The following is a 21415-nucleotide window of genomic DNA, read 5'->3' as shown; positions in this document are numbered from 1 at the left end:
ACAGCAGTCACTTGAGCACATGCTTGACCAGACATATGACGACCTGCCATGCAGTCTGTTGACAACAGCACTTGAAAGACCCACATCATAGAAAAAGGCTCCTTGCTCCTGATCTGGGAGCTCCAACCCAACCCTACTATACCTCCAGTCCTATCAAAAACCTGCACTGAGAGGTATGAAGGTTTAGCAATAGGTGTCCCAAGTACTTGCAGCCAATCTGCTAGCAGTATACCACCAATTGATTTTAGCAGGCAAATTTCTGTACTCCAGTACTCCAGTTGCTGAACCATAAAAATACATTTGGTCCCAGCCATTCACATGCACAGCATCTAAATGCTAGCTTGGCCAAATTGCTAGCGCTGCAACTGCTGCCTTTTCAGCTTGTAGACTCAAGCAGTCAGGCTAAAAGATGCCATGCGGTGCTTGAGTTGGTCTGCCTAGGGGACAGGAGCCACATTGGAGCAGATATTCTGTCAGCTCTGCAGGGGCAGGCACAGAGGTGGTTGACGCCATGCCAGCTTCAACCAGGAATGGTTGTATGTGTCAATGGGACCAACCTTCTCTCCGCCCTCCGACAGGGACACGTGACCCATGTTCCATGTTTGGCAAACGTCCTAAATTTGGTGGTGCAGCGGTTCTTGACCAGGTACCCAGGCTTACAAGATCTCACGAGGCAGGCCAGAAAAGTCTATGGTAATTTCTGCTGGTCATACAATGACAGTGCTCGGCTGGCTGACATTCAAAGGGAATGCAACCTGCCCATCAACTGCCTCATTTGTGACATGCCCACCAAGTGGAACTCAACATTGGCAATGCTGCAGCAGCTGCACACACAGAAGAGGGCCATCAATGAGTACCTGTGTGAGTATGGCCCCAGGACAGGGAGCTTGGCTTCTTTTTGCCACCCCAGTGGCTACTGATCAAGGATGCATGCACTGTCCTGTCACCATTTGAGGAGGTCACAAGGATGGTGAGCAGCGACAATGCATGCATCAGTGACACTGTCCCTCTAGTCTTCCTGCTGGAGCACACGCTTCATGGAATCATGGACAGGGCAGTTGAGGCAGAACAGCGGGAGGAAGAGGAAGACTTCCATTCTTCTCAAGGTCCCCTTTATCCAGATAGCATTCCTGTGGGCCCGCCAAACACACAGGAAGAATAGGAGGAGGATTGTGTCAGCATGCATGTAGAGGATAACACTCAGCAGCAGTCTTCAAGAGATGGTTTTCAGTCCCCAGGAACCCAATGAGTTGTACATGGCTGGGAGGAGGTAGTTACGGAAAATGTAATCCTTAGTGACCCAGAGGACTCAGAATCGAATGCCTCTGCAAACTGTACGCTTCATGGCCTCCCTAATTCTGCAAAGCCTGCAAAAGGACCCTAGGATTTGTGGTATCAAGGAGAGGAATCATTACTGGCTGGCAACCCTTCTTGATCCATGTTACAAGGGTAAAGTCGCAGAACTCATCCTGCCTTCGCAGAGGGAGCAGAGGATGAAACATCTTCAGGAAGCTTTGAAGAAAGGTTTGTGTAACACATTTCCAGACCCTGGGAGGTTACCATTTCCTGGTGCAGGACAACGTGTTGCTGAGTCTTCGCTCAGTCAGAGGAAGAGCATTGGAGAAGGTGGCTGGCTGACTGAAGCCTTGAAACTATTTTTCAGTCCTCAGTGCAAAGGTCTGATTGGTTCAAGCAACCATCGCCAGCATCTGCATTATATTGTACAGGAATATCTAGGGGCAAGAGCAGACTTAGAGATCTTTGCAAAAGAGCATCCACTGGGTTACTGGGTCTTGAGGATGGACCACTGGCCAGAACTTGCTCAATATGCAATCTGAACGCACATTCATTGCTGCTGGAGGGTTTGTAACAGATCAAAGAGTGCACCTGTCCACAGACTCCGTTGATAGGCTCACATTCATAAAAATGTATAAGTCTTGGATCAGCAGCTATCAAGCATCTGATGCTGATGTAAGTGATTGAATTTGCAATGGTTTTGGGATCCCTTGAAGACTGCCTATGCTGACTATCCTATTCCTCCTCAATCTTGATGATGCTAGCTTTCAACAATATTTTTGGTTCAGGGCACCACCACCATCAAAGGCCCAAAGGCCAGAACTTGCTCAATATGCAATCTGAACGCACATTCATTGCTGCTGGAGGGTTTATAACAGATCAAAGAGTGCACCTGTCCACAGACTCTGTTGATAGGCTCACATTCATAAAAATGTATAAGTCTTGGATCAGCAGCTATCAAGCACCTGATGCTGATGTAAGTGATTGAATTTGCTATGGTTCTGGGATCCCTTGAAGACTGCCTATGCTGACTATCCTATTCCTCCTTAATCTTGATGATGCTAGCTTCCAACAATATTTTTGGTTTAGGGCACCACCACCACCATCAAAGGCACAATTTTTCTGCCCCTGTTTAACAGGGGCATGTAATTACAATTTCTGATATAATATTTCACAGTAGGGCCCATTCCTGCACACAACAAGAGTATCTGTGAGTGGTTACAGTGTTGTGGCACCACCACCCAAGGCCCAATTTTTCTGCCCCTGTTTAACAGGGGCATGTAGTTACAATTATTGATATAATATTTAAATGCAGGGCCCATTCCTGCGCCCAACAAGAGTAACTGTGAGGGCTTACAGAGTTCTGGCACCACCAAAACCAAAGGCCCAATTTTTCTGCCCCTGTTTAGCAGGGGCATGTAATTACAATTTTTTATATAATATTTCATAGCAGGACCCATTCCTGCGCCCAACAAGAGTAACTGTAAGGGGTTACTGGCACAACCAACACCTAAGGCACAATTTTTCTGCAGAGTATATAGGGCAGGTTGTATAGTATATATACTGCTTTTCAGAATTTATAGTGCCTGGGAGCCTGGGGGACCCCCACGCCATTTTTTGTTAATTTTGGTGCAGGGTTTCCCGTAATATCCACACCAGACCTGAAGGGCCTGGTATGGCTTTTGGGGGGACATTCAAGGATTTTTTTCTTCAGAAATGTCATTTTGCTGTGGTACTGTTATAAACATGGTAAAGATGCGCTACTTTACGGGCAGACTAAGGAGACCCCCAGGCATGATATTTAAAGAAATATTTTATTTTTATTGTTTCACTTTAAGCATTATTAAAATCACTGCTCCTGAAAAAACTGCAGTTTGTAAAACTTTTTTTTGCATTGATACATGTCCACTGGGGCAGGTCCCCAAACACTTTTTATGGCAATAACTTGCATATAATTCTTTAAAATTAGCACTTTTGATTTTTTACATTCGCATCCCATAGACTTGGGACGGTGTTTGCATGTTCACACAAATTTTTTGCCTGTTCGCATGTTCTGCTGCGAACTGAACCAGGGGGTGTTTGGCTCATCCCTACTTGAATGCAAAGTAGTTAAAAGACAAGATAATAGTAGGCATATTTTGCAAGTTTTGACCTAGTCATATTTGAAAATGATCAGCAGTGCACCCTACTCACTTTGTTGGTAATCTGGTGATCCTGGAAAACAACTACTTGTGATGATTGAGCATTCTTTTTGCTGCACTTCACACACAAAATGCCAGATGTAATAAAAATGACTGTACTAGAAAGTTTCTTACAGGTACCAAACAGTTATAAACCTGCCTTGGAAGTGTGAATGTGATTGGTAATGCAGGAAGCACAGAGAGAGGAAGGAAACAACAAAGCACAGAGCATAGACTGCTTCTGCTCTCCTAAAGATCTTCTGTATATACTTTTTGTGCAAAATATTACGCAAAACGTAGTTTCGGGTAAAATGAGTCAAGTTTCTGACTTTGGCAAAATTGTTGTGTTTATTGGAATCCATTAGTAGCTTACAGAATGTTTTCCTTTGCTGCCCAGAACTACTCATTGAAAGCACCTAAATCCTAAGCATATACATGGTGGATGTTTTGCTGCTGGAAATATCATAATATAAAAAAAAATCACGAAATATAATGAGAATAATGTTTACCGGTAAATGAAAAAACGTATTTTAGAGTAACAGTATTCACACATCCATTTGTTGAAGTAAAAAATATTTATGTTTTCTGAAATATGTATTGGAAAAACTGGGAAGATTAGCTTATTAGGCCTTATAGCACAGATTTTTTTAAATATCAAATATGATGAAAATTTCTGCTTTTGACAGAGTGTTCTTTTCATGTTTATTAGCTAGGTTTCCATGACAAAAAAAAGTTGCATTTTTCAAAGAAAAAACAAAACAAAACAAATAAGACAAATGCTTTTTTTGATGTCATTGGAAATTTAGTGTGTAAATCTCAAACTACCTCATAGGTGAATAAATCAAATAGTATGGTGCTAAATTAATACAACATGATAGAAAATATTCTGTACTTAATGTGCATAAAACTGTAATAGAAATGAATGATAAAAATCTCAATTCATAAAGTGCAAAAATGTGAAATAAATGTAAATATACATTTAATAAAAAATACACCAACATAATGCAATTAGTGTGTTAAAAAAGCAATATTCAAATCCTATAAACAAATAATAAGTCCCAATTCATTAATTAAAAAATCTAAAAAATAGGTAATTCATGTACAACATCCAAAAAAATATATAAAAAATATAAGGTATATAGTCCCATATCCAAGTGCAAGTGAATTGCGTTCTTATCCGATAAATATTAGCAATCCAAGAAATTGACAGTTGTTACATCCAATGCTGATCACCAAAGTGATATCACCCATGATATAAGATAAGGTTGGCTCCTTACCAGTTAGTGTGAACCAAATTAAATGGTCAACAGCACATTTAAAATAACCAGCATGTCTTCCTGTCACTCCTCATGCCCTTGCTGCAAACTCTCCTAGCAATATTTTCCGCAGTAAAATCGCATTAAAAGATGCATAGAGAGTTTCCCGAGCAGGCAATCTCCAACTACTGGTGTTCCAGCAGTCAGATAGCTGAGTGCTGGAACACCAGTAGTTGGGGATTGCCTGCTCTGGAAACTCTCTATGCATCTTTTACCTTTAAAGGTGTCACGTGTGGGGATGAGGAGTGACAAGAAGACATCCTGGTTATTTTAAATGCACCGTTGACCATTTAATATAGTCCACACTATCTGGTAAGGAGCCAACCTTATCTTATATCAGGGATGATATCACTGTGGTGATCAACAGTGGATGTAACAGCTATTTATTTCTTGGATTGCTTATATTTATTGGATAGGAGCGACATTCACTTGTTCTTGGATATGGGACTATACACCTTATACGTTTTACATATTTGTTTAGATGTTCACATGAATTACCTATTTTTTAGATTTTTTAATTCATGAATTGAGACTTATTATTTGTTTATAGGATTTGAATATTGGTTTTTCAACACCCTAATTTTATGTTTTTTTATGAAAAGTATATTTGCATTTATTTCACATTTTTGCACTTTATGAATTGAGATTTTTGTCATTAATTTATATTAGAGCTTTATGCACATTAAGTACGGTATATTTTCTTTCATGTTGTATAAATTTAGCACTACACTATTTGACTTATTTATGCACTAATGTGGTATCACAGATTTTGGTGTAGGTTGTTTTTATGTGTTAAAATCTTCCCCAGTGCAGAATTATTTCTGCTTTTATACCTCATAGATGAGCTAAATGTGACATGATAAGAAACTTGTGTTTTAAACCACTGTTTCATGAAAAGAATAGTCAGGTTTCAACATCCTATACAAGAAACATTTGCTAACTGCATGTGATCTTGCATCTATAATGCTTTGACAAAAACTATACACTGGGGCATTTCTAAAATCTGGGATGGCAAGGAACCAGAACATTGGATTTTTAAGTGCTTATTTTTTATAGCATATAATTGCATACCTCTTGTAGCAAAGCACAGAAACTGCCTGATTTCAGCCTACCTGAGTCTTATAAACGTCCCTGCTTTCAAGCTGAAAGTTGTTGGGTTCTATAAAAGAACTCCAGATAGCACAGTTTATATCTACATCCCACTGTAATTTAGGGCAATATTTTACTGCATAAACACAGAAATTCCAGTTAGTATGCATACATATGTAGCACTAACTCACGGTGGAGCTGCTGGTTTAAGCGGGTCTGTTACCTTCACTCTGCTTCCCTCTGTTTCACCATCACCGGGTCTAGGGTTCAGTTGAGTTTACTCCTGGACAACACATGCACCAACACTGGAGTATGTTTTCAATGCTTTATTAAACAAATGACTTAGGAAGTAGCAGGAAAGAGGTAGAAAGGAAACTTGCAGAAGAAACTCAAATATTCTCTGGTAGGGTTCTCTTGACAAAATGTCCTGGCAGAATTCAAATACTATCTGAAATGCGCTCCCCTCGTGGGACACACTCCTTGCTCGTCTGGATAGGCCTCTCTCACCGGTCTAGCAGCCAGCACGCAGCACGAGTCAAAGTCTCTGCCACAGACTTGTTTGGGAACGAAATCCGTACAATCCTCTGCCACAGGATGTATAGGTTTTTCTATAGTGAAAGTCAGTCACAGTGCTTGAACCTTTAAGCCGAGCTGGCAACACTATGCTGTATAATTACTTTTTGGATACATCTTCCAACCGAGTCACCAGGCCCCTCTATAGACCAGCACGCCGCATGATCTCTCCAAGACGGGTCCTCCCCTGGGATCTCCTCGGCTGTCCAGCTTCGTCACACAGGACCGACAGCTCAGGACCATTCCTCGGCCACGGTCGTAGGCTCCAGACAAGCCTCTGGACCCATCCCTGCACCATGAGGACCATGAGGTAGCTCCTTAACGCATACCTGTCGGCCAGGAGGGCCAGCAGGTGGCTGTAAAATGAACCCCAAAATATGGCGTCTGTTCCATAAATACCCTCGCCCAGAATGCAACTCGGAGGACCACCTCCACCGAGCATGCCTCCAGGACAGAGGAGCATCCATTCGCTTCAACGCGTTGCCTTTCCAACCCTGACCAGTGGCAACAGCGACACCCACTGGTCAGCACGGAAATACACAGAATGTCAGCCAAGCTGGAACAGAGGCAAACTTTAACCTTCCTAACGCACAATTTACTAAATTTACCTAACATGCGGTAGATTGCAAATCTACCAGCGCTACATACTCCCCCCACTACAATAGCCGTTGTCCCCAACGTCTGTCCCAACACAGTAACAATAACTCTCAAGCCTGAGAGTAAGCATTTGAGTTTCTTATAACTTTGGATAGGCAAAGGGAGAGAAAGGACAGTTTAAAGACACTATAAGACTTATATCTATAAAACATTATGTTCACAGCCGCGAACAAAACCACAGTATAATGATACATAACCTCACTAACTAACTAGCTGAAAAGCCTCCCAATTCTATATATGATCCGATAATATATACATAGTTCGACACACACATATACATCCTATACAACAGTAGGAGCAAAACCTCATTAAAAATAAAACTCTCTTCCCACAACCTATACTGGAAAAAAATATATACTTTAGGAGTCCATCCCTGCATAAGAACTTTTCTTCTTTTATAAAATAAATCCGGCTCGCAAAAAGAAGTCCTTGGATTTAAACACTCAACAGAATCTGTAGATCTTGACCACGCGGATCTCTTTACCCTGACACTATCTAGCTAGGTAATTTCAAAGTTCTATTGTCCATAATTACCAGTAAAACCGGGGATCTGGCAAGGTCAAGGATTTCCCTTCTTTATCCACAGTGGTAATAAAGTACACAACATTGTCCTTTCCCGGTCTGCAAATTACCACTTTATCGGCATAGATGTGCCGACCGAAGTTCCAATGTACAAAGCATCTGCTGAAACGTTCATCCATCCGGACGGAACATCCAGTCTTTCCGAAGGGCTTAGGCACAGACAAGTAGTCCCAAACAGCCTCACTGTACTAAAGTTCCCGATTAACTTCAATCTCCTGCATAATTTCCTGGGGCACATAGGGAAACTCCAATCCATACTCTGCGGTCACACGCTTGTTTAACATCCGTTGCAAGTGAGCAAGTTTTGGCATACCAGGCGGTACACAGGAATGTAGTGACTTTCTCACCATAGACCCAGCCGGTGTCTGTAGTGAACTAGTAGCCTTTGGCAAAGTCTCAGCAACAGTACTGTGTGTTTCCACACAGGGTGACGTCTTCCCAGGACTCAGGGCAGTCCATTCAGAAAAAGTCATTGTGGAGGCAACATCGTGACCACAATAGCTCTTGCGACATGGTTTCAAATAAGTCATCATCACCGGAAAGATCCGGCATGGATTCTATTTCCGAATCTCTCAATTCTTCCCCTGGCAAATATTTATTTACAGTCCACCAACAGTGGCTTACCCTTTCCGGACATAGACTCTGGTAGCTCCGGCTCAGGCATCCTCTGGGGTAGGCCTCAACCACGGCCGCGGGAAGCCTTTACATAGCCCACCTTCTTCTGAGTATGCACCATAGGAGTAGGCGTAGTGGACTCAGGAATTAAAGTAATGTCTCCGGGCGAGACAACAGTAACAATGTCTCTTTCTGGAACATTGTCAGTAACAACAGGCAAAGTGGCGGTCCATCGCTCCCTCTCTGTAGCAATAGCAGCCTCCACTGTAGCGACACCTGTCACCCAATCCATCAGCAGGTGGCTGTAAAACGAACCCCAAAATATGGCGTCTGTCCCATAAATACCCTCGCCCAGAATGTAACTCGAAGGACCACCTCCACCGAGCATGCCTCCGGGACAGAGGAGCATCCATTCGCTTCAACATGTTGCCTTTCCAACCCTGACCAGTGGCAACAGCGACACCCACCGGTCAGCACGGAAATACACACAACGTCAGCCAAGCTGGAACGGAGGCAAACTTTAACCTTCCTAACGCACAATTTACTAAATTTACCTAACATGTGGTAGATTGCAAATCTACCAGCGCTACACATATGCAGATCTGTGTTTTAAAAAAAAGTAGAACATAACACTTTTTTTGCATGTACTGTATATGCATTGAGTGAGTCTTTTGAAATAAATAGTTACCGGTAAGTAAAAAATCACACATACTGTATCATACATTTTATGTATTTATTCATGAAATACTGTATATCCAAAAAAATCACGGAAAAGCCTTATTCTGCATGCTCTCCCTTTCTTAAGAAAAAAAAACCATAGCGATGAGTGATTGTATCTGTGCTTGATTCATGGGGCATTTGTCAAACCTAACATGAAGTCTGAAAATTGCGAACCAAACTGAAGTGAAACCTGTAGTAGGTTAATCTTGAAAATAAATTCTGGCCATTTTCAAAGCTAATATGCAAGAGATTATCCTTACATCAATCCTTTTAATTGCATGCTTAGGAGAGGCCTTTACATTTTATGTGGTGTTTGGAAACACAGAGAGTTAGTGACCCAATAATCTGGGATCTCATATTTTGCATGTGTTTTGTTTTTACTGTTACATTACTGCTAGGCTTAAATACAGCAACACCCTGTTGGGAGCTGTTTTCTTTACCCCGTCAACTGCATAGGCAGTAGTGAAGTAGCTCCTTTTATTTCTTCCAGGTGCAGAGTAGACTCACAATGCAGCCTTTTCCCCCTCCTTCAATAGGGCACAAAGCAGCCATGGTTTTGGGCTTGAAAATACTAAATTTTCCTTTTCCTCCTAAAGAGTGCACTGCTGCCATTTTTTTAAATTAGATTGTTAATACTCCCTTTTTATAACCTGTGCTAGACCACAGTGGGAGGTATCCAACCACCATTATTTTGCACAGAAGGCCATACCTGCCCCTTACTAGCATGTAAATAGATGAAACCCAGTGTCCTTTGTTTTCCTAGACAGGCGATTTTTTTTCTTTGGCCATTAGACAGTGCTGTGCAAATAGCAAATATAATAGCAGAACATTATTCTGATTGTCAGGTTTATCAAAACGCTTATTTGCATATTGAGAATGTAGGGAACTGTAAGGAGTTACAAAACATTTTCTACACTGTGTTTTTATATACTGTGTTTTTATATACTTACAGCTTGAAAAAACAAATGTGTATTATTTTTTCACCTGAATATAGTTAAAGCCCTAGGTGAAAAAAAAAATGCATAAGGGACATGACCTAAAATGTTTGAAAAGTTTTTTTTTTTTAATAATAATAAACAAACATACTTACCTGTTCTGTGAAATGGTATTGCACAGAGCACCAATGAACTTCATCTTCTTCAGTCCCCTGCCTACCACACTGGGCTCCACCTCTACCATAGGAAGCTGCTTTGTTCCTGAGCTGGGCTGGTATTGACACACACAGCATGGCTCAGCCCCTCCTACCACTCTCTACTCATATGATTTTATTGACAACATCAGGAGCCAATGGCTCCTGCTGCTGCCTCTGTGAGCAGAGAGAGAGGAGACAGCTTCTGGAGATGGGCACAGTGCTGGATTGAGATTGGGCCCAGGTAAGTATACAGGGGAGTGAGGGAACAATACAATAATGAGACAGTTTTTTACCTTAATGCATAGAATGCATAAAGGTAAAACATGTCCAGCCTTTAGAACCACTTTAATATCAATCTGATGTGTCTCTTTGTGCTGATGGCTTCTCGTTTAGTTGAAATCCCCTCCCCTACCCGCACCACCATAACCTACAGAGGGGGTTAATAACAGCACAGGACCTGTCACTTGTACTCATCATAAGTGCTCACTTTGGCCACAATTTTTGCCCACCTCCTTCATTCATAGAAACTGTATTATAACTCGGAATAAAAAATGGTCTCTGAATACAGGAAGTGAACTTTTCATTCATCCACCTGTCCTCCATTCATATATAATTTTTCATTCAAAGAAGCTATACTACAGCATCTATGAAGGGAGGAGGTGATGGGAGGAATAACAGATATAGTCAGCACTCTTAATGAGTGCAAATTACAGGTCCCTTGACACTATTACCCCCACTGCACCGGAAGATTACAGCAGCTGGGGTAGGGTGGATCAAAGGAGAAGATTTCAACTAAACAAGGAGCCAGCAGAACAAGGGACACATCAGATTCATAATAAGTCATGTCCTTTGTGCTGATTTTTTTTTTTTTTTTTTACTAAACTTAGGTTTAAATATCAACTTCAGATTTTTTCATTTTATTTTGTACATAAGTATTATATACCTCTGACATGTACTAATTGCTATTTGTATCCTTATTATGTGTCATCAGGTTAGAAAGTTATGGGATATCACTGACAGGGACAGAGACAACAAAAACACTATTTGGAAGAAAGTAGAAGGGTTAGAACAACTGTAAGACTTGTATTGCAGTTTTTGCATTGGTATCATCAGGACAGGAAATGAGAGGGAATCTACCCAGTAAGAACACAGAAATCATTAAAAACTTAACAAAATGTATGACTTTTACTCACTCTATCAAAACCTGGAACTGAAGCTGCAGTAGTTGCCAATAAAATGCTATCACTGTAGTTTCTTTATATATTAGTGTCGTGTTCCACAGCACTTCACGGTGTTTCAATTTCATTAGTCTCTGAACTTTCCAGACAAGACATACAATCTAATTAATATACTACATTGCTACAAACAAGTACTCATGCTCACACCTAGGCCAGTTAAGTAAACCTCCTTCTCTTTTTTTTGATCAGTAGTAAAATGTCAAAACCTATGGGGAGAGAAATACACTACATGCAGATATTATTATAGTCATAATGGAACACCATGCAACTTTTCTGATTAATACCATGGTGATTTGATTTCTCTTGAAAGCACCATTACTTGTTCTCCACTGAACATTATTTATCTCATTCAGTTTAATTGCAGTTTCTATAAATAGTATATACACTGAACGTGTCTGAATTCTGTAAAGTTTCTCTGAAGTAGCTTACATTTTTTTGACTTGTACCAACTGACATGTTGATTTAGCCAGAGGGTTATCTCTTCTTTTCAAAATTATTTTGCTAAGATTTACTAGCTGTGGGGAAACAAATTTCACATATGGCACTGGATGATTCTTGACCTCTTGTTGACTGGTACTGAGGATATACAGATCTGTTTTGTATAAGCAGTGTTTTGTATGAGCAGTATGATGTAACCAAAGCAGGCATCCTAAGGGCATAATACAGGCATGTCAAACTGTCGATTTGGGACCAGCATGCTGCCCTCTTACCTTCCTTCTGCTCTTGGCAAAAATTTAAATTGAATGAAGGCCCAGTTTAGTCTGTAGGCTATTAAAGCAACATTTTCATCAAATCATTTTTTTCAGTTGAGTTGGGTTAAAAATATGAAAGCTAAAATTAATACGATAAACAAAATAAATGACTGATTATTATTTAGCTTGTTTTTTACATATGATTTATAATTCTTTTGTTAATCTGTAAAAATATTTTTTGGGTGATTTCTTTCAAATGATGCATTTTTTATTCCATGCTGATTTACAAATTGATGCCTTTTGCATTCTGTGATATTTGGATTTACTTAGCATAGTCCCCATATTTACATTGTAATGCAGCTTTAACATATTATGAACCATGTATGATAAGTTGATTTTTCCTCCTATGGGCAAAATCAATTGTTCATAACTTTGTCCCAATGTGTGAAGTGGGGCATGTAGCTGTCTTGCAGCTTGACATGGTTGGCAAAGGGAATGGTTTAAAGCACAAAACACACAAACACTTGCAGCACTCAGAGATCTGCCAAAGTCTGAATATATGACAGACTATGAATGGACATCTGCCAGGAATGCTAAGCCGATGCAGCCCTTCTCAGATCAAGGAATCCAGTGAACAACTATAAAGGAAAACACACAGGAGGGTGCAAATGCCTAGTGCATTACTAGAGATGTATTGTATGGAGACATAAATGATGACAAAATGGGTACTCACAAAGATAGAAGAAAAAAGAATGTTTAAAAAATGAAAGACACAATCCATTGTAGGGATTATGTGGCCCAACAAACAATACCACTATGCTGGCAAGCTGACACCTTTTGGAGGCATACTCTCTTCTTCAGAGCTAAGCAGGCCAGTATGCAAATTACATAATATATACCACTGGCCTCTATACCACCCACAGGAAGGTGGTGGAAACTGAGACACAGACAGGGTCAAAGTTCCACCTCAGTGGTGCACAAGGACCACATAATATGCACAAAATAAACAGTAATATAAATATATAAATGATAAAAGAAGCCCACTAAATGCAAAAGAGCCAAAGAAAATATGGAAATAAAATAGGTCATACGTACCTCATGTTGGGATGGTATCAATAATAACAATAATAAGTGTATACTGTGTGCTAGCAATGTGTCAGCTTACCAGCATAGCAGTATTGTTTATCAGGCCATGCGATCCCTACACTGGATGGCGTTTTGCATTTTTTTAATGTTTCTTTATCATATACCTTTGTGGGTAGCCATTTGTCATCATTTACAACTCTATACAGTAAATCTCTGATAATACACTAGGCGTGTGCACCCTCATGTGTGTTTTCTTTAAAGAGAATGGCTTAGCTTGAAATAGATGGGGCTTTATGGATTCACATTTCATATATTTTGCCTGAAATGTAATTAGTGCTAGGTAGTCTAGCTCCCTGACTACCTTGCAATACTGCAAATCTTCAAGCGAGTCAAAAATGGTTGAATTGGTTATTCGCCTGATTTATTTCTTCACTAAAAGAGACTATTCCTATTTAGTAATTGAGATTGAGTCCTGTAGCAGTTGTTACCTCTGCTGTTTCTGTTGCTATGTGAATGGCTGATAATCAACTAACAAATGATAAAAAAAAAAAAAAAAGAAATATCTCTACTTAGGAAAAAAACCCTTGTCTGTATGTGGCTCAGAAATAACATGGGACCCTTCATCAGTAAACAATTATTATAGAGGATGCACATATTACACTAAATGGTAGTAAATATAAATACCATTCTGTGAAAATGTCTATTTTTTTGTATAACATGATTTAAACCAAACTTGTCTGATAATAATGTACCTGCATATGCTGTGCATTTTTTTTTTTTGTTAAAAGAGACATTCTTGTCTAAACAAGAAACTTATTGATCCTATTTCTAATGACAGAGATTTTAGTTCCCTAGAAATTGCTTTCAATTTAATCTTGTTTTATAGCACTGAATGTGAATGTCTCTACTACAGTAGTACACACAGTGAAAGGAGTTTTTTGACTGGGAGCCAACTAGCCTACCAGTCTATTATGGACTGTGAGAACAACCTGAGCAGATAAAGGAGATCTATACAAACACACGAAGACCCTACAAACTCCATGCAGATAGTAGTGCAGTATTGCAGCAAAGGAAGAATGATCACAGCTAAGTTAACTGTTAATATTACAACTTTTTTTAGCTTAGGCCATAGACATAGAGAAGCCAGGAGAAAGCAACAGATCAACAAGAGTTTCCACATTTGTCTAAGTTTCTGTAAGTGGCAGGGCTGAAAATTTACAAATTAGCTTTCCTGATCAACAACCATTGACAAATATGACACGCTGATGATCAGAAAGTGTATGAATGTTAGAAGCATTCAAATGTGTATATTTACGTTATAGAAAGTTATAATTTTCCTGAAATTGCATTTGCCTTATGTTATTAGGCTGCTTTACCTGAAGATGGTGCTTAGCAGTTTTTCAAGTAAATGTTGTGTTTTCTTTAGATTTGATGTGGATTTAACAGAATTGCACAGTTGGATGACACGTTCTGAAGCTGTTCTGCAAAGTCCTGAATTTGCAATACTTCGAAAGGAAGGAGACCTCTCAGACCTCACAAAGAAAGTTAAAGTAAGTGATGTTTACCTCTGTCACAAGATGCTATTCATAACATTACACATTTTTAGAAGAAAAGAAAAGATTTGTTGTAAATGTAGTATATTTCTGCCATAGGCCATAGACAGAGAGAAGCCAGAGAAAAGCAGAAAGCTTCAAGAGGCCAACAGGAATGCCCAGGCTCTTGCTGAACAGATGCTGAATGGTAATTAATGAAAGTTAGTTTGAATACTTGCTTTTTGAATGAATTTACAAATACCTGGCATTGTTATTGTATAAACTATAATTGGGGGAATTTGGGAGTTTAAATGAGGCATGGAATAGCGCCTCCATCCCTGTATCAAATACATAAAAGGGAAATTGGGACTTTGAATGAAGCAGTTGAAATGCAGAGGTGAGAATAGAAAAAATATTTTATTAATTCATAACAATATATCATGTAGGTAATTTCATATATATATATATATATATATATATATATATATATATATATATATATATATATATATATATATATATATACATATACATCTGTTAATCACAAGGTAGAGGCATAATAATACAAAGGTCTATGTAAAAACACATTAATCAAGATGAATACATATTGATGGTATGTAGAACAATAATATGGCCTGCAGGTGCCAAAAGTGGCATGTCCAGTACCTGTAGCTGTAATTGCATGGTATAAACATAATTTACTAAATTGATATTGATAACATCATCAGGGCATAATAGATATCATTGTAGCATCAAGTATAGCTCAACACGTTTCGTGGGTTTTTCTCCACTCATCAGGAGCAGATGCAACAAATTCCTGTAAAATATACGGATATAGTGAACCACACTGTATATAGAGGGGAATAAGAAAAGATATATATATATAGTACTTGGAAAAAGTTGGCCAAGCACACTTACCAACCCTGGCAGTAAGTGCAACAAGCGGCAACTGGTACATAGTGAGCTGGAGGCATGAACCCCCAGCGGGAGCTGAGGCGGCGTGATTGGCAGCATTGGGTGATGTTTAAAAAGTGCCTGGGTATAAGGATGACAACCGTGCTGGTGTATGGGTCAGCAGACTGGGATATCTAGAAACAAATATGGAGTATATATTGAGTGGGGGTATAGTTAAAAAATAATGAGTTTGGAAGTAGTGTATAAATAATAAACCCAATAAGTCTGCATGTGTATGATGATGATAAAAGTAATAAAATGAAGATGTGATGTAATATGTATAGCAAGCAAACCTATATGAAAAGGTGACTGACCATGACCTAAATATGTGCAAGCATAAAATAAGTGAGTAGTAATGCAAGAAATAAAATTAATGGAGTGTGCAAAGGAGCAAGCAATAGTGACAGCCAAAGTGAACCTAAAACCCAGTAGCACCTACCCGATTGCTGCATACCATGCAACACCCAGCAAAGGAACAGCCGTCGAGCTATACTTGATGCTACAATGATATCTATTACGCCCTAATGATGTTATCGATATCAATTTAGTACATTATGTTTAAACCATGCGATTACAGATTAAGGCACCGGACATGCCGCCTTTGGCAATTGCAGGCCATATTATTGTTCTACATACCATCAATATCATGTATTCATCTTGATTAATGTGTTTTACATATACCTTTGTATTATTATGCCTCTACCTTGTGATTGACAGATGTATATGTATGTATATATATGAAATTACCTTTATCATATATTGTTATGAATTAATAAAATATTTTTCTACTCTCACCTCCGCATTTCAACTGCTTCATTCAAAGTCCCAATTTCCCTTTTATGTATTTGTTATTGTTTAAACGTCCAAAAAAACTATGTTTAACTGGTGATTGCCAATTTTAATGGTAGAAGTACATGGAATTGTTAAGAATTCAGAACCAGGTACTTTTAATCCCAAATAAACACTTCTGGTCTGTGATCTAAATCTTTCCAAATCTAGTGCCTGGTATCTGCCATCAGAGAAATATTCTCACGGTGACACTGGCAGTTACATACAAATATACACCAAGGCCAAATGTGTCTGCTTTCACAAACTCTGATGGGGACATTAAGAGAAAAACTATTCAAAGAAAAAGCAAACACTAAAAAAATATGCATTTTTAAAAACAAGTTAGCAGTGGCAGCTCCCATATTTTCCTCTTCATACGTACACATTGACAACAGTCATATGCTGTGATTGACTGTCTTTGCTAGGATCATTGATATCTTGATTAGGACACATGAGATGGAGTGGCTGGTAGTAAATACACTGTAGTTTAATAGGAAAATCTCTGTATAATACTAATATATAGGTTGTTTCCTAGTTGTCCAATTCATATCAACCATGCATGGTTTTACAACACTGAATGTAGGTTTGATTCAGTTTGCAAATTTGTAGGTGTGGTGAAGCTTAGTGGTTGGCAGACATCATTAAAAAGATTATATGTATTCAAAGCTTTTTTATTACTAGTGACAGAACTCTAGATTTGTATTATCTTCATTCATCGGGGCTGATTTATTATAGTAGAGCATTTTTTCTCAGCAGAGTGCAGTTGAATTCACATAAATCCAATTTTGTGCAAAAAAAAAAAAAAACTACTTTTTACAGTTGGATTGGATTGGATGCCCTAGGTAGATCCAGGTTTTCTTGGCTAGGTTAAAATGTACTTCTTTAATAAATCATCCTCTATGACTTTTCTTTCTCAGTTTTATCTGTCAAACTTATACAGTTTAGCCCCTGTTGACTTTTTTTATTTCAGTTTGGCACTGTTTAAAATATTCAAAATAACTAAAGAAAAACTATCCCTCAGGTTATATGAGTGATACCTGCAAAGAATGGTAGGCTAAAAATCTGATTTGAAGGAAATATATAACTTTTGACAGTGACCAAAAATGACAATGCAATAAAACTGACAGAGATAATATGTCAGTGATACAAACAGACTGCTAGAGTTATTATAAAACAAATTTAGGAAAGTCAGCTGTGAAAAAATATATGGCGATTTCAATGCATCAAAGCGTTCAAGGGTTGTGAGTAAAAATGTGTATGGGAGATCCAGGTACTCCAACAATTCTACAGTTTGCAAAACAGATAGATTCCTTTAATTAGTAGTGGAACTGTGCCCAGGTTAAAACATTTAAATTCATATTCCTAATAATCAGTAAATGAGCTCTGAAATAATTCCTCTAGTTTTTTAGTTATATCTACCGTAGAACAATTCAACCTTAAAGGCCACAAGTGAGACAGTGAAGTAACTCAGGCCAAGTCTCAGTATCTTTTTCTCCTTCTAATGTTTACAATAGAGCTAGGAGGAGAAATAAAAAGAACTGAATTACTGAAAAGAATTTGAAAGTATTTTATACTTTAAATTTTGAGGATGCGTTATTCCATGATATATGCTTCTACAGAGATCGTTGAGGGCTTGTTTAAAGCTCATTTACTGCTTGTTAAGAATGTGTAACTATTTGAATGTCCATAAACTGACTGCAGTTCTACTTTAGGTAGAGCAAAAATAGTAGTTTCTCTTTTCCCAGTGACATCAAGTGTGATAGCAAGGTGCAGAAACTCATAACATCACGACCCATTTACGCTTATGCTTTCTGTTACAGTGAATTAACACATGTTATGGCAATTGTTAACATGCATTGTGTTAAAGCAATCCAATCATTATGAATAGGCTGCCAACACACTGCAATTAATATAAAGGTACATTTCCCTTTTTAATAATGCAGCACAACACAGCACAACACAACACATGGTATATGTGTTGTGACACACTTTGGTGCATTTGGCACTACTGTACAATGGTTTGGGTGCCATTCACAACTAATGACACTGCAACACACTGCACATGGACAGGTGCATTATGTGTCGTTTTAATGTTTATTAATGTACATGTTGCCACAATGCATAAGTGTGAATGGGCCCTCAAACATGTGCAAATAACTGCCAAAATGTAGGTTTCTTTATAAGATAATTAGATCCTAAATATTTCAGTTATCATTATTGCTCCTTGTAGTTAATTCCACATTACTCTTGAACTGTTTAAATGAGCATTGAATCCTGTGCTATCAACATTCTTTTTTAATTCTTTATTTTTTCATATAAAGTGTGTACAACAAATAACGCATCCAGCATAGGTACATTACAAAAGTCAAGCATAAAAAGAAAAAGAAATTCAGACAAGGTTACAAAAGCAAGGTCAACAAATCAAGTTTTCTTAGCACCACATTCAAGGCACATGGGGGAAAAAACCCGGTATGGCAATAATGACAGTGCACAGGACCCTGAAGGTGCTCTGGGAGTTAGTCGTTTGACCTGGAGCTGGCGTTAAAGCATATCAGTCGTGCCACACATTGATATATTATATATTTTTATACTTCAACTAACAAGTGGGAATGGTGCTGCGCTAATCCTAAAATAAACTCTAATCAATAGGTGTACTAGATATCCTAGGGTAGGGGGCTTAACTCTTGCCTTCACTGAGGCATATGGTGGTGGTCTTAAACACAATGAGGAGTGTAGCACTGTGTGAACTTGACAGTCTATAAATGAGAAATTAAGAGGTAGAGCCCACCAAAACAGACTATACATATGTATATCTCAGCTTGAGTAAATAAAGTGAAACCATAGTTAAGTCTGAAATAAATTATAAAAAATTTAAATAAATTATAAAGAAAATTTTCAAAAAGACAGTGATTGCCGCTAGAGCATTTAGTGCCAGTACAAAGTGCTGTAAATTGGTATACGGGAATTATTATAATTCAGTCGATCGTGATTCATACAAATAAATGCATAGCTAAAAAATAAATAACATTAAAGTGAATAGTGCCAAATAGTACAATGTTACATTGAATGTCCAAAGTGATCATAATAAATGTGCATCGTGCAGTATAGTGTCCAGCGCCAGCAGGGGGTGCTCAAACTTAAAAAAACAATATTACAGTTCAATAAAGGTGACTTGGTGCAGCAACAGACAGCTTCAATGCTTCATTAGTGATGACAGACAATTAAGTCGTGCAGAAAGCAGCTGGATTTAGATATCATTTGCTTAGAAGAGTGGTGGATATGAAGTGTAAAACAAAATCCTCTCCATGCAACAATCCTCTAATGGTAGATAATGGTCCCCTACCTCACTACACTGAGGTTACAGCATAGAGCAGACAGCGTTTGTGGTGTCTCCTGTGCAGGGGGGTCCTGGGTCATGGGCTGTCATATATCAGACCTTCGTTAGACAGCTGCTGGCACTCTCTCCTTCCATGTTTTTGTGTGTTCAGGCAGTGGTTTGGCTCGCTGGGACTTGTAGTTCACCGCCTCCACATGTACAGGAAGCTCAGAGATCTGGTCTGATATATGACAGCCCATGACCCAGGACCCTACCTGAGGAACCGGCCCATTAGGTCAGTTAGTTTGTGCCATTTCTTGGAGATAGACTTTTGTGCATATAAAATGTTGCCAGGGTCTCCAGGTGTCTTGAAAGGTCTCCTCTCTATTGTGCAGGGTAGCAGTAAGATCCTCCATATCTCTTAGTTCGTTCACTTTAGTAAACCATAGGGACTTTGCCAGCGATTTCTCCGATCTCCAACAGAGTGGAATACAGGCTTTGGCGGCATTCAGTAACTGACTGTTGAAGGAGGTCTTGTATTTCTTAATAGATCGTTCCGATAAATGGAGCAGACAGGCTGCAGGGTTCCCCTCTAGGGAGACACCAGTTAAGTGTCTGATTGTGCAAGCCACTTCAAGCCAGAATGGGGTGAGTTTGGTACATGTCCAAAAAACATGTAACATCATCCCCTCCTCAGTGCCACAGCGCCAACAGAGGCTGGGCACCTGGGGAAAGAAACAATGTAGAATGGCAGGTACTCTATACCAGCGGGTCATGATTATATAGCAAGTTTCGTGAACTCTGGTGGCTATAGAAGATTTCTGGGCAAAATAAAGAATTTTCTTCCTCTGTATATCGGTGAATTGGGTTCCAAGTTCCACCTCCCACTTAGCGAGGAATGAAGGAATATAACCTTCCTCCGGTTAGGTTAGGGAGGAGTAGAGAAGCGAGAGACAGTGTCGCACTGGTTCCCCACGGTGACAAATGAGCTCTAGTTCAGTGAGTTGACGGGTAATGCCCGGTTTCCTCAAACAGCTGCGCAAATAATTACGCAGCTGTAAGCCGCTCCAGAAGTCCAGGGGAGGGTCCGTCACTGATGCCCCAGCCTCTAAAGAAAGCTGGCCATTACTCCCTAGAAAATCACATAAGCGGAGTCTAGTGCCTATTGCCAGTCGTTTAGGATGAGGGTTCCGCAAACCAGGTGTAAATTCTGGATTTCCCAGAACCGGCACCATGGGGGAGGGCTGCGGGGACACCGAGGAATGCCGAAAAGCATCTCTGACCACTGACAAGGTGCTGCCTAGTGTAGGGTGCCCCACGAGATCCCTAGACAGGGGTGCGGTAATCCAGGGCCAGCTCTTGACCGTATCCCCGGAGTCCTCCACTTCCATGGCTACCCAGTGCTTTGCCTCCACATGGCAGTGCCAGTCCACCAATCTAGTGAGGTGAACTGCCCTGTAATAGGCTTTCATGTCCGGAAGGCCAACCTCGCCCCTGCTTTTCGCCAGATAAAGGAGTTGAAGTCTAATACGTGGTTTGCGATGGGACCAGACAAATGCGCGGAACATAGACTCAATTCATTTGAAAAAAGCTAAGGGTAGACGAATGG

At 39.5% G+C, this 21415-nt stretch overlaps 1 protein-coding gene across 1 annotated transcript in view; it reads left to right on the top strand.

Moving 5' to 3' along the window:
• DMD (dystrophin) overlaps nucleotides 1-21415 on the top strand; it is a 3507873-nt gene that overhangs the window by 1058888 nt on the left and 2427570 nt on the right. Inside the window, exons 17-18 of the mRNA XM_073614841.1 lie at nucleotides 14603-14726; nucleotides 14829-14916. Coding sequence (XP_073470942.1) covers nucleotides 14603-14726; nucleotides 14829-14916 — 212 coding nt within the window. The remainder of the gene's footprint in view (nucleotides 1-14602; nucleotides 14727-14828; nucleotides 14917-21415) is intronic.

Source organism: Aquarana catesbeiana, linkage group LG02 (genome assembly GCF_042186555.1).
Source record: "Aquarana catesbeiana isolate 2022-GZ linkage group LG02, ASM4218655v1, whole genome shotgun sequence".
In the NCBI taxonomy this organism is placed as follows: Eukaryota; Metazoa; Chordata; class Amphibia; order Anura; family Ranidae; genus Aquarana; species Aquarana catesbeiana.
The sequence above is the reverse complement of the archived record's forward strand: the minus strand, read 5'-3'. Positions and strand labels throughout refer to the sequence as shown.